The 13536-nt window shown below is 33.2% G+C and overlaps 1 protein-coding gene across 2 annotated transcripts in view; it reads left to right on the top strand.

Annotated features, from left to right (window-relative positions):
* Nucleotides 1-13536, top strand: part of METTL15 (methyltransferase 15, mitochondrial 12S rRNA N4-cytidine) — a 172747-nt gene that overhangs the window by 69893 nt on the left and 89318 nt on the right. For both annotated transcript variants that reach the window (XM_090263049.1, XM_090263040.1), the window contains exon 3: nt 10276-10412. In XM_090263049.1, the coding sequence (XP_090119175.1) occupies nt 10276-10412 (137 nt within the window). The remainder of the gene's footprint in view (nt 1-10275; nt 10413-13536) is intronic.

Below are 13536 nucleotides of genomic sequence, written 5' to 3'. Positions count from 1 at the left end.
TTGTTCCTACATAGCGTTGTTACATACTTCAAAATATGATTAGTAGTATGATGAAATTTTAAAGGGCAATAATAAAAATCTTTAAAGATCTTATTATTTGAAAAATAAAAGTAATAATATTTACATTTCTAAAAAATGTCTTTAAAGAGTAAACAATATTGTAATATGTTGCATTTTTAAAAATTTGGGCTGAATTAAATGATAATTCACAGATGTTTTCTTAGTTTCAAGACACAGCAAAGTTAGACTGATTATGAAATTGTTTTATTTAAGATCTGTCCCATGGTAATTTTTATTGCATTTAAAATTCTGTGAAATTTCTGCCTCTAGAAGTGTTACATTACTGAGACGCTCCTTTTAAAAACCATCTACCAACTGGTTTTAATGTTTCTTCAAGTTCAAAAGCCATGAAATGTTGTTTTGTATGCTACTTACCTTTGTATTTAGTATCAATTATTACGGAATTTAGGCCTTTATGAATAATTACTTTCTTAATTTAAATGCATTTTATTAATAATATTTATATATCACTATTTCATATTTCTCCATGCATATTGTCTTATTTTTGCATATCCCAATAACCTGGTAATGTGGACAAAAATGGTGTATCTTCTCAATTTACACAGGAGGAATATGAAGTTTAGAAAACTTAAGTAACTTGCTCAACTTTTATGGCAATTAAATAATAAATTCTGGTCGAGAAACGAGACATTCTGACCTTCAGTCTCTTTCTTTTACACCTGCTATGTCATTTATATCTTGTCTTGTACTTTATGTAGTACTTGAACGTCACACAGCAGTTTGTTCTAAAAGTATTGTTATTTCATTGAACCTGCTTATTCTAATTATTTTGATTAACTTAAAATATAGTTTCTTGATCATTTTTCCTCTTACTTGCCTATGAGAGTCTTTCTCAGTCCTTAAATTTTACTTTCTAACATTTCCACACAAAGGTTTAGTGTTTTCTTATTCTAAGTCTGAAACTCATCCAAACTTGAATCACATGTTTAAACAAAGTCAAGAATATGGAAGTTCCTACTCACCTGCCCTTATACACAAGCTGCATTCATGTACATACATATATGTGTCTGCAGGTGTGCACACATTCACACATATAGAAACAGTGGATTGCACACTAATAGTTTGTATATTGGTCTACTATGGTTTGTGCAAAGATGATGTCATTGAAGGCCAAGTAATAGAAAATTTTACCATTATTGGTTTTATTTTAATGCTGTGGTAAGAATTTAACATTAGAACCATATTATAACTGCCATCAGAAAAATGATTTGTGCTGCACCCCCCTAAAAAGTTGAAAAGAGCATTTGCTAAACACATTGATTAAAGAGCTCAGTATTGAATTATTTTGACTTTATTTTTCCAACTACTATAAACCATATATTTAAGAATTCTTAGGAGAAAATACCTGTTTAGCTTTCTCAGTAGTTATATAATGTGTTCCTGGGAAAGTTTGTCCAAAATATATTGTAAACATTTCTTGATAATGTAGTTAAAAACTAATTTTCTTGTTAAAAAAGCTGTTGACAGATTGGCATTGTCTCAGCTAGATGTCTCTATGAAGTTAAGCTTATAGAGACCAGCTATGCCGTAGTATTTTTAGCTATTTGTGTTAATTCAGCCATTCCATCTGCAAGTTGATCAAGTGACGGCCCATAGTACCTGGCTGGGACTTATGATTGAAATTCATTCTGTGGAACAGATAAGAGTAAAAGCTACTCATCAACAAGAAAGATGAATACTCCAATTATTTAATTTAATACAATTGAAGAACATATTTTATAAAGAAGGGAAAATTAGTTTTGTTATGACAAGGACTTCTTTTGTAAATAGGATAGAATTTAAGCTACAAGATGAAATGTTTGCAGAATTTAGGCAGAATGAGTCATAGTAACACCATGCTCTTGGTAAAATGGGAAAAGAGATAAATTTATCACAATGCATTGATTATTTTCTTTGTGGTATAACTTTTATGTTCTTTTGAGTGTTTTTCCTTTTACATAAACCCATGTAATAGTTACAAATTAAACAAAATAGGCATGTAGCAGACAGATACTCAACAGAACTTGACAAGGCAATAATAAATCAAGGGGCTTGGTAGGAAAAATGTTCAGAATGTTAGCTGACTATAAGGTTGATGGCCTTCTGTGTTCACAATTATATGTTCTAATTTATTTCAGGGCTACAAATGCGGCAGTGTGACAAATGTCTACTTGTCAATAGGATAGGCAGAAAAGATAAATAAGAGAGAGGTCAGGGATATCCTTGAGTGATTCAGCACACAGTGGTAGAACAGTAGCTTGCCTTGGTATTATAAAGGTTTCAGTGATTATAGAACAGATAACTCTAGTAAGTTTTTTCCATCATATCATAATCATATATATCATATCACTTCTACATAACTAGCTCATCTCTGTTACTTGTGCCTCCCTAATTACATCAAAGCACTCCCCCATCCCCCACCCCCACCTTTGGTAAATGTGTACCAGGTAGGAACACTGTATTTGGGGCACAGTATTCTCAAGGGCTGCATAATATAATGTGCATATATAATGAATGTTATTTATCTTAGTGTTTTTTATGTATTAGTATTTTTTTATTGGGATGACATTTTAAACATATTATTAGAACTTAATGTTCTTTACACATTTTTGGAAACCAAACTTCTTGCTCCCACTATGGATTAATGCTAGTACATTTGCAGTTTTCAATTTTTTAACTATTATTCTCTTAAAAATCCTTGCTCAGAAATGCCCCTCACTTCACTGTTTCAAGTTTACTACAAAGAGTTATTCTATTTCCACATGAAAATGTTAAACCTCTTTGTTCTCCCTCCCAGGCAGCCAGTATTTTCTCATACTTTTTTAGTTCTTTCTCTTCTGGAGTAAGAAGTTGTTTCTTGTCCTTTCTAACAATAATTGCGAGGTGGTGGGGGATGTAGGGGTAGTGTGGAAGGGAGGGAAAAGTATGTTTATTTCTATGTTTTTATATATATGTACTATCAATTCTTGTTTCTCTAGAAAAGAGCTCCAATATTCTCATTTGTAAAATTGGATTATTTTATCGATCATAGAGACTATTATAATAATTAACTTAATCAAGTTTTGAAGTGCGTGGCATAGTGAGTGCTAGCACATAATAATTGCACAATAAACAGTGTCTTCTAAGTCACCCAGATAGCATGCATTGTGATTATTTTTTATTTTTATCACTTCTACACTCACCATACTCTAGCCCTATTAACTGTGCTTCAGACAAATTACCTAACCCTCTCTAAACTTACCCTTCCCCCTCTGTTAAGTAGTAATGAAGTAGTAACTTGTCCAAGAGTGTGGTTTTGAGAATCACATCCAGTTAACTGTATGTGCATGTGTGTGCCTGCATGTGAGTGTATGTGTTTATGATTATGTATAAAATGAATGAATAATGCAGGTAAAATGTTTAGCATTATGTTTGGCATAAAATAAGTATTCAGTAAATGTACCAACATTCTTACTGTTGTCATTACTCTATTTCAGTTGCCAGTTCAGGCATTTGGGTCCTCTCACCTGGGTGCCCTACACCAGGTCGCCAGTGTCTTCTCATTCCCTACCATCTTTCTAATACTGTTGGAAGGTGAATTATTTTTTGTACTTAAAAAATAGAGGTCCCAGAAGCTGTTTATTGTATAGCAAATATGATACAAATTACTTACCCTAGCTTTTTAGGACTGCTACAGTTTGACTTCACACTGTCTTTCCAGCATTATTTCCTGGGTTGTCTATCTCACAGGGATACTATGAGGATTATAATAGGGGACATATCACAAGAAATAACACAATGTCTGCCACATAGAAAGTTGTTCATTTCTCCCTCTTTCTCTTTCCTTCCCTTTTCTCTTTCCATCATCTTATTTTAATAAATCCTGGATTTCAGTCCAACTGGCTCTTCCTGTACATGGCATATCATTTCCTGTGCCTTTGATAAGCTTTATTTATTGATTCAGCATATATTTATTGATTATAGTCTGTGCATCATGTATTACTTGGCAGTTGGGACATGGATGCTTAGGTTATCTTCCAGAGGCATATTCTAGAAAGAAAGGACAGTGTATTAAAGATACTAAGACCTACTAGCTGAAATGAGAGTACGGACCATGTCTGTTTGGCCTACTGTTGTATTTCCAACTGTTAGTATATGGTTATGGATATAATTATTTGAAAATAAAGTTTGAGAGAGATGGAATGAAACAAAAATGAAGAAAGGCATGGGGCCGTTTGGCGTGTTTGGTAATTGCATGTACTTCTATGTGACTAGAAAAAATGTTGTAAAATTCATGTCTGAGAGTAGTGAGAGATGATGTTAGAAAAAAATGCAATGGCTGAAATATGGAGAATATTACCCATTATCCCTAAAGTTTGGACTCTATCATGTAGATTGAACAGCCTGTGAGGAGTGTTTAAGTAGGCTTGTTACATGCTACAATTTTATTTTAGAAAGAAGTGAGATTACAGGCATGGACATGAGTTATGAGCCTATGGTAATAAAGCCAAGAATGTGGGAACCTGAATTAAAAATGGAATTGGAAAGATATAAAACATATTTATATGGTAAAATCAATAGCATTTGGTGACTAATTGGATTTGGAGAATATGGGAGGGTGAAAAGAGGCTGAGTCCTGAGTTCTGCTTCATCTTAAGACCCAGCTGAATTGTAACCCATTTCTGTTTCATCCATCTCACTACCCATTAAAATAAAATCTATTTTTATACTCCTTATAAAGTGTTATATATGCCTTTCTTATATTGCTGATTTCATTTTACTAGTAGGTATTTGTGTGCATGTCTAAATTTTCTCACCATATTAGAAGGCCCATAACTTAATATCTTTGTATTACTTCCATGGCCTAATGTATATTGAATGGTCAGTAAATAATACAGATTATTAATTAATGCCATATATTTTAATTTAATGACCTCCAGAAAAAAAATTCCAAGAAGTTTAGTATATAGCTGAGACATTTTAGTATTTCAAAAGGAAACTAGTAGTTGCAAATAGGTGATGTTTAAAATTCTTTCAAAAGTACATTAATTCTAAAAATTCAAAATTAATGATTGCCGGAAAAAAGATACTCGAGGAAAAACTTTTAAAGTGAAATCAGGCCATATTGTTTCCAAATTAAGATGAGAACTTACTATTAAAAGTCTTGCACAGATTGGAAATGACTAATCAACATTAGGAAAATGAAATTTGAAGATCTGCCTTTATACTGCTCATGGCTAAAAATGTTTTCATGTCCAATTTTAACAGTGTAGTTCCAGTCTGAAAATTTCAATGATTAGAACTGTTAGCTAGTCTGTGCAGAAGATCTTGGGTCAATCGCTTGACTTCTGTCAGTCTCCCTCTTCAGTGAGCAGCCTTAGCTAAGCCTTAAAGCCAATGAAAGTGTAATGCTAGCTATTCTGTAGAAAGATGGAGCAATAATGGAACTAAACAAGGCATTTTTTCTATAAAGTGTTCCCTTCATAAGGTATATACGTGTCTAATCACTATGTTGTATGCCTGAAACTAATATGATGTATCTTAACTATAATTGAAAAATAAGTTTAAGAAAGATACCAAGTTCCCACATCTACCTATCTTCATATTAAGGAAAAATACTTTTTCAAAGAATGATTGTTTTTATTTCAGTGCAATTATATAATTTCAATGGGGGAGTATTATGAGATGAAGTGGGAAGAACACGGAGCTAGGATTTAGTATTAGTTTTGCATTCAACTAGCTATCAGCTACCCTCTTTGGGCCTTAGTCTCCTCGTAAGGAAAATGAAGAGGTGGAATAAATAGTCTGTTATATCCTTTTGGGCTCTGAAATTTTGCATCTGTACTTTGTCCATATCAGATCCACAGCTATAGCTCAACTACTCAAGTGTGACTCATCCTGGTGAAAGGTAGAACCCAATCATTTCTATGATATTTAGAAGACCATCTGGGATAAAATGTCATTTAGTTGTATTTGATTAAAAGAGCCAACCTAAAATAAGAAATGTTCATTTTCTTATTTCAAATGTAAAGGAGAACTGATTGGCCAATAAAAACATGGTGCTATACAGTTATATAATACTATTAATTACCAGTCATTATTAATGTTCTGGAAAAGTTCTGTTCATTAATGAATTAACTTATAATGTTAGGAATATACTGATGTTAAATGACTCAAGTTGGACATATTGCAACTCTTTTACATTGTTCTATGGTAATGATTCTTATATCTTGAAGAATATTCTGAATTCATAAGCAGAAACGAGTGTTTCTATCTTTATCATAATTACCTTCGATGCTGAGCTCTTTTTTCGTGTTACATCACTAAATATATACTAAACACCTTCTACTGTACACTGAAGCTGCCATATTAATTTGGTAGCAAAGTAGTCATGAGGATGTAAAGTACAGCATAAGAAATATAGTCAATAATACTCTACATAGTGCCAGGTGGGCCCTAGACTTATTGCGATGATCACTTTGTAAGGTACATAAATGTTGAATCACTATGTTGTACACCTGAAGCTAATATAATATTGTATATCAACTATAATTAAAAATAAATTTAAATTTTAAACATTGGTAGCGAAGTTAGAGAATGATGGTTATGAATCCTCGCTCTCAAATGCTAGTTTTTTTTTCTCTCTTACCTTCATTTTGATTCTGAGAGCCAAATCCCCATGCTGAGAAGCCATCCAATCTCTGTTACCACCTCCCCACTGACGCACACACAAACACACACCACCCAGAGCTATGCAGAGGCCCTGTATCTTATCACTCCCCAATTCCCACATAGAGTTTTCCCGGACATGCCTTTTGTTCTAACCTGTGCAGGTCCTCCGGAATCAAAGAGGATCATAGACCTCTCTGGTTGCACTGGGAACCTTGTGATTGAGGGTCCATCCTCCCTCAGTTCATCCGTCATCCAGCCAGCTGCTTAAACAGGGATACATTTGTCCAGATTTTTTAGATGAAACAGTTGAAGCTCAGAGAGTTAAAATGATTTGGCCAGGGTTATACAGGTGATAAGTGAAATAACCAGAGTAAATTCTTGATAATCAAATATGGGTTTGGTTTTTTAGTTAAATTATATCAGTTAATTTCAAAGAAAGAGTTTCATATATGTTTGGAGCATAAGATATACATTTGAATATATGTACAGAAGAGACCCAGAGATTATTTTGAAACATTGAGATTCATTTGTTCTTGTACATTTGTCCAGTCTTCTTATGTTACTATCAACTTGTACATATTTAAAAATGTGTTCTTATGTCAAGTTAATGATTCAAGAGAAAGGAAAAATGAATTGGCTCCCTTTTCAATTGTAGTGCTGGGTGATTCACTATTATATTTGATGAACAATGTATATTCGTCGTCAGCCGTCCGTCTCGAGAGACGATGGTGTAGCTTCTTAAGAGTCTATCTGCACCGCCGAGAATGGCTGTGCAGTCCGACTCGGGAGCGACACGGTATCTGTCTCCTCCCGTGTTGAATCGACATCTTGCGATGAAGCTACAGAGCCTGGGCAGGGTGATATGGAGGGTCTGCTGTTGCCCATGCAGCAGACCCCCCCTCTCTTCGCAGCTGAAGGATCCAAGGGAAAGACGGAGTCAATACAGCTTGGCTTCAGGTGCGCCGCAGGAGTTGCCGGTGTTGACTACAATGTCAAACCGCCTTAGGGACTCCGGCTCCGGATTTTCTGTCGGGGTTTACTCCCTTAGCCCTTCCCCTGAAGAGGTATGCCGCAAGGCAGCGGAGGTTTTTTGGAGTCAGAGTTTTCCTTCTCTGATGTGAACAATGTATATTACAGTTTTAAAAATGAAATTTGATGGCTCCAGACACCTATTAACCCAAGGCATATGGTGGGGTTCACTTGTGGTTTCATAAATCCCCATTCGTCTCCCACTTTTTGTTTTGTTACACTTGACTGGTAATAATGGATCATTTTTTCCTATGGAAACATCCTTGATTGTCAGTACATCTCCAAGGGCATAATCATGATATCTTAAAAAATAATCATGAAAATTATAATCATCATCTTATTCACATTTTCCAGAATGTTTAATGATGAGTATTTTTCCTTTTAAATATTGATTGGGACTTTCCTGGCTGGAGATAAAGTAATCATATGCAAATTATTTTACTTGATATACTCTTAGTTTAAATCCAGAGTTATAAGAAGGCTTGTTATTGGGCCATAGCAAGAAAATGGTTCACAGTTTTACCGTATGCTAAATCCCTGGCAATTTTACCAATGGGGTAAAGTATGGTGGAAGATTTTAACCTTCTCAGAGATTCATGAAATAACTATACAAAGTGGGAAGGGGAATTAATACAAATAAAAAGACTTTAAGTATCGTTTTGAAGTTGCTGTTTAAAATGGTGAAAAATGTGTGTAGCCCTGCCTTTTGTGCTGGCAGTGGTAGAAGTGCAAGTTTAAGTGATGCCAACACATTTATGTTAAAATGCAGTGCTTGTGCGTTTTTACCACATTAACGCCTCTTATATTTTACATCCTTCCCCTTCTCAATTTTTATCAGAAGATTACTTCCAGATTATTCTTCAAATAGTAGGCTAACTTTTCTGAGGATTTGATCAGAGGCCGAGACTCAGCATGGTAGCTGGTAGCAAAAAATCAAAGCATAATTGTTCCTTGTTTCTGACCACTCTCCCTAAAATGTAATAGCATTCAGGGCAGAGAAATACTCAAATCCATTACAGGAATTTCTCATCTTGTATTTTTTTTTTAATTTTTAATTTTTGGTTTTTCAATTACAGTTGTCCCATTTTTCCCCCATTTCTCTCCCCGACCCAGCCCACCCCTTCTCCTGTAATCATATTCCTCCCCGTCGTCCGTGTCCATGAGTCATTTATACACGTTCTTTGACTAAACCCTTCCCTTACTTATCCCCCTTCTCTCCCTCCCCCCTCCCCCCTATTGACTGGTATTCTGCTTTTTGTTCTATTTAGTTCTTTTGTTTGTGTTATTCTTTAGTTTCCTGTATTAGGTGATATCATATGGTATTTTTCTTTCTTTGCCTGGCTTATTTCTTGGATTTTTAATAAATGTATGTTTAAAAAATTTTAACAGTCTGGATTATACTGTATGTATTTGTCATAGTAGTCAATATTATTATTGGCATAATTGTTTTTATTTTCATGGTAGCAGTGAAGCTTATTGAAAAAACCACATTAAACTAAGAGCCTAACTTTGAGGGGGTGTGCTGAGAATGTCTTTACTTCCAAGTCAGCCACAATCAAGTTGTTTATTCACAATCAGCTAAATTGTTTATTCATATGGTCCAAGTTTGATTTTTGCACACTTGTGACCTATTTTCTTTAATAGTGTGACCAAATAAAATAGCCGAGTAGGTTCAGAACCAGTTAACTAGATTGTGTAACTAGAATGATCCAGTGTTTAAAGGTAGCACTTCTGTTGTCCTGTTGTTCTGGCAAAATTATTACTGGAATGTCTTCACTCTCAACATTGTCTTGGTTTAGATGAGAAATTATATGTTTCTTTACCAATGAGGTAGATACTGATTATATCATTTTTCTAGACCTTTTTTCTTTCTAAATTCTGGAGAAATCTAAAAGCACTGGAAATTTAAATGACTTTGCCAAAAATATTGAGCTGTTTAGTGGCAGGGCTAGAATTTAAAGTGTTTTGACCTAAGCCTTGGGCTTTTATCTAAGTAAAATGTGATAATTTGTCAATTTTACAGGTTAGATTTTTAAAGATTTGTCCCGTGACCATTTATTGTTAGGTGTATTCTCTCACTCTTACTGATTCTTGAATATCTTTATGTTTAATATAAGGCATTTAGAGAAATTGAGATAAAATGAGCCATACTAATTGTAAGGTACTTCCAAATGATGAGAAATGGTTGAAAATATCATTACCACCCAGGTGTTGGAAAGCACTAAAAAGCTGGCAGCACACAACACGCTGGCCAATTTGGCCCTTTGGAGTGAAATGTAAATTTGTGTTGAATTGGCCAACCTGTACCAGAGACTACTGTTTTACTGATCTTCTGACCAATTGGTTTGGACTAATCACTCATAACTGATCCAGATCTCTTGTATAACAAATTGAATTCTAGGCAAAACATTATAACTGTTTTTGTATTTTACTATCACCTCTGAAAATCATTTTGTGCTTCTAGAAATTAAGTTAGCTATGAAACATAAGTTTTGTTCAAGCTAAGTGGTAATTTTCTTTTTCTTTGTTGGCCAGATTTTTCTAGATATGACATTTGGTTCAGGAGGACACACAAGAGCCATTCTGCAGAAAGAGTCAGATATTACACTGTATGCCTTAGACAGAGACCCGACGGCTTATGCAATAGCTGAACACCTTTCAGAATTGTATCCGTAAGTATTACTTTGTATAATTATTTGATTGGAGTGTTGAGTTTTACAGAGCTTGGTTTATCATCTTAGAATTTGTTCTGCCTTGTATGATGTTATATTTCATTCTTTTATTCCCCAAAGAATTAATGTAAATGATGTTTTTAGTATCACTTAAAATAATGATATTCTGCATTTATTATTTTTGAATTAATGAGAATAAATACAAAAATGACTGTTGGCTAAAATTTGAAGATATATTGAAATCCACTCATGAATAATATTTTGACAAATAACCTATTGTTTAAAAATTAATTTTAAAAAGATTTTTATGACTTATAGTTTCCAAGAATTTGGTGAAGTAAATAAGTATGTTAGAATTCTGCAGAATCCATGAGGTCACATATATCAACATGATGCAATTGTTTTCTCTGAATACTTTTTGAAATTCACAAGTAAATTTAGAGTCCTCTATTCTCCTGTCAGAATTAGTGAACTTTCACTGTAGAACTTTAAAAAATATATAAAACATTGTCTTCATGAGTGGTAAAATCTTACTTGAGAGAAAAATTTAGAATCAGTGTTATGTCCATTTGGCCATCAGCCTGAAAAACAAAAATATCTTGGAACTAAGATGACTATCTCAAAATATTATGTAAAAGGCTATTTTCAGAAATGGGGAATTGTTTCATTTTATTATGCTCCAGAGATTGAGATGAAAAATAATGAGAATATCAAAGGTAAGTTTTGACTTGATGTAACTAAAGTTTTATTAGTTTTTACTAGTTGTAGCTGTCTAACAATGAAAAGGTCTTTTTGGTGAAAAAGCAGAAGTATGATCATGGAAAAGTTTAGTCACAGACTAAAGGTAGAAAATTAGATTACTGTTTTAGAATAGTCTTTTTCAAGCTCTCTCAGGTCTTATACTCTTTGAAAATCTATCAGTGTGATTTATTCTCCCAATAAATATGTAAATAAATATATATTAATTTTTGTTTGTAAAATCACAAAGTTTATGGAGTATCTGGTTATTTAATCCCAGGTATTCTAAGAAATATATGAAGATGTGGCTTAATGACGTGGTACATTTTATTTCTTTTTTAATCTTTCACTGTTATTCTTCAATGTGACTTAGATTTCCATATTTAAGAATATCTTATAATGAGACATTCATGTTTTTGAAATATCTTAGATTATGACCCTACCATTCATAGAATGAGCATAGCTCTCCATTATATTTCATATCATAGATAAATTGGATTTTCTTAGATATTGTTTTGAAAGGCAATCATCCAAGTTCTCTTATTTTTTCCATAATATTTATCAGTTTTATTAAGTGTAATTCTTTACATAATAGGAATCTTGAGGCTCTATATTCTCTCTTCAGTTTACAAATGTGGAAACTATTAGCTAGACAGATTAAATGATTTACTAAAAGGCATGCATGGTTTAATATAGATAGAGCTGGGACATAGCTTTTGATCCCCTTCCCCATCTAATAATCTCATTTTATTAAATTATACTACCTTGTCTCAAATCTTGTTGAGCCTTTTTAAATTCATCAGTGAAATAATTCTTTTGCCAAACATAATAAAGAACAATTAAATCAGAGATAAGGATGCTTCTTTTCTCTGGGTATAGGGAGGGTGTCTGTCACGTGAGGGTCATTGACCTAGTGCAGGGAAAGGTCAGAAATTCTTCTTGCACGTGCTGTTTCTCAAATTCCTTTAGTTTAATATATGCAATATGCCAGGGTTCCATATTTTGAGGTAGTGTGTCCTGAACCCCATCAATATTTATCATATAAGAAGAACTATTTCAAAATTGATAAGACAACAGAATTCAATTTGAAAAATGGGCAAAGGATATATACAAGGGTCATTCACAGAAGATTAGGTATAAAAAGATACTTCACATCAGTAGAAATGATGAGGAAATGAAATTGAAAATAATGGTGAAAATACACTTCTCAGACTGGAAGGACATAATTTTGAAAATGAGGATATGGGGAAATGGATACTTAGCCAATTTTCATGAACATCTTTTAAAATTAAAAACATACATAACCTGCTTAGAATCTATTCCATTTAAATAAAAGAATCAATATCTAAGGAAACATTTTCTTAGACGTATTACAGATTTTGTGTGTGCATTGTTAGTGTATATAATCATGGAGAACTTGAGAAAGAAGAAATTAGTGGTGGGGCAAGTATGCAGACGGGGAAAATATTGGTTAAACAGAAACAAACGCTGACAGTGTATGACCGCATCTTAGGTACATATGTAAAGTAGAAAATGCCCAGCAATGCTATATATTATTTGTGAATACCTACATATATAGTTTCGGTATAAAAATATGCATGAGAAAGAAAAACGCAAATTTATGCCAGGGATAATTTCTGGGGATAATGGATGGATAGAAAGATGGTTGGTTGGAAGGATGGGGAGTTAGATGGATTGTCTCCTTAAAAATAAATATGAAATTACAACTGTAGCAAAGTGAACAATAAAGGAAATATTTTTTCATTTCATTGTTAACATCTTTGAGGAAATATAATAATTTCTTTCATTTATTTGTTTTGCTGTTGTCAAAGAGGAGCTTATTCTTCTGAATAATTCCATGTTCTTTACTCTGTCAAACTAAGTCAAAAATAAAAACTAACATTTTCACAGAAAATTAAGCAATTCATAGGAAGGCTGAACTTTGGACTAATTCTTTTTAGCCCTTACAGAAAAAATAACATGTCAGATCACCTGTTGTTTAAAAACAAACTTTTCCTTATCACTTCTGAAGACTGTATAAGAGGAAACATGTTTAAATTGGAGCAGTGGGGTGTTGGTTGACTTTTACCACTGTGGAATATGGATGTTGGAATACAATTTTTAAAAACAACTTTTTCTCTAAATTGAGAAATAATATGTGCTCCATAAGCTGAGTTTAGATAATATAGCCACATAGAAGAAAAATATAGTCATAGTTGATTACATCATTTGACTGTAATTTTAAACAGATTCTAAAAATATAATAAGCTATTATTTTAATTGTTTATAGAAGTAGATGTGCTCATTGGGGTACATTTATAATATATAGAAAAATATAAAGAAAAAATTTGAACTTATAATTCCACCACCTTATTCAGTAGTAATG

The sequence above is a fragment of the Furipterus horrens genome, unplaced genomic scaffold (genome assembly GCF_987537825.1).
Source record: "Furipterus horrens unplaced genomic scaffold, mFurHor1.1.pri manual_scaffold_2, whole genome shotgun sequence".
Classification (NCBI taxonomy): Eukaryota; Metazoa; Chordata; class Mammalia; order Chiroptera; family Furipteridae; genus Furipterus; species Furipterus horrens.
This window is presented reverse-complemented; position numbering and strand designations above follow the sequence as displayed.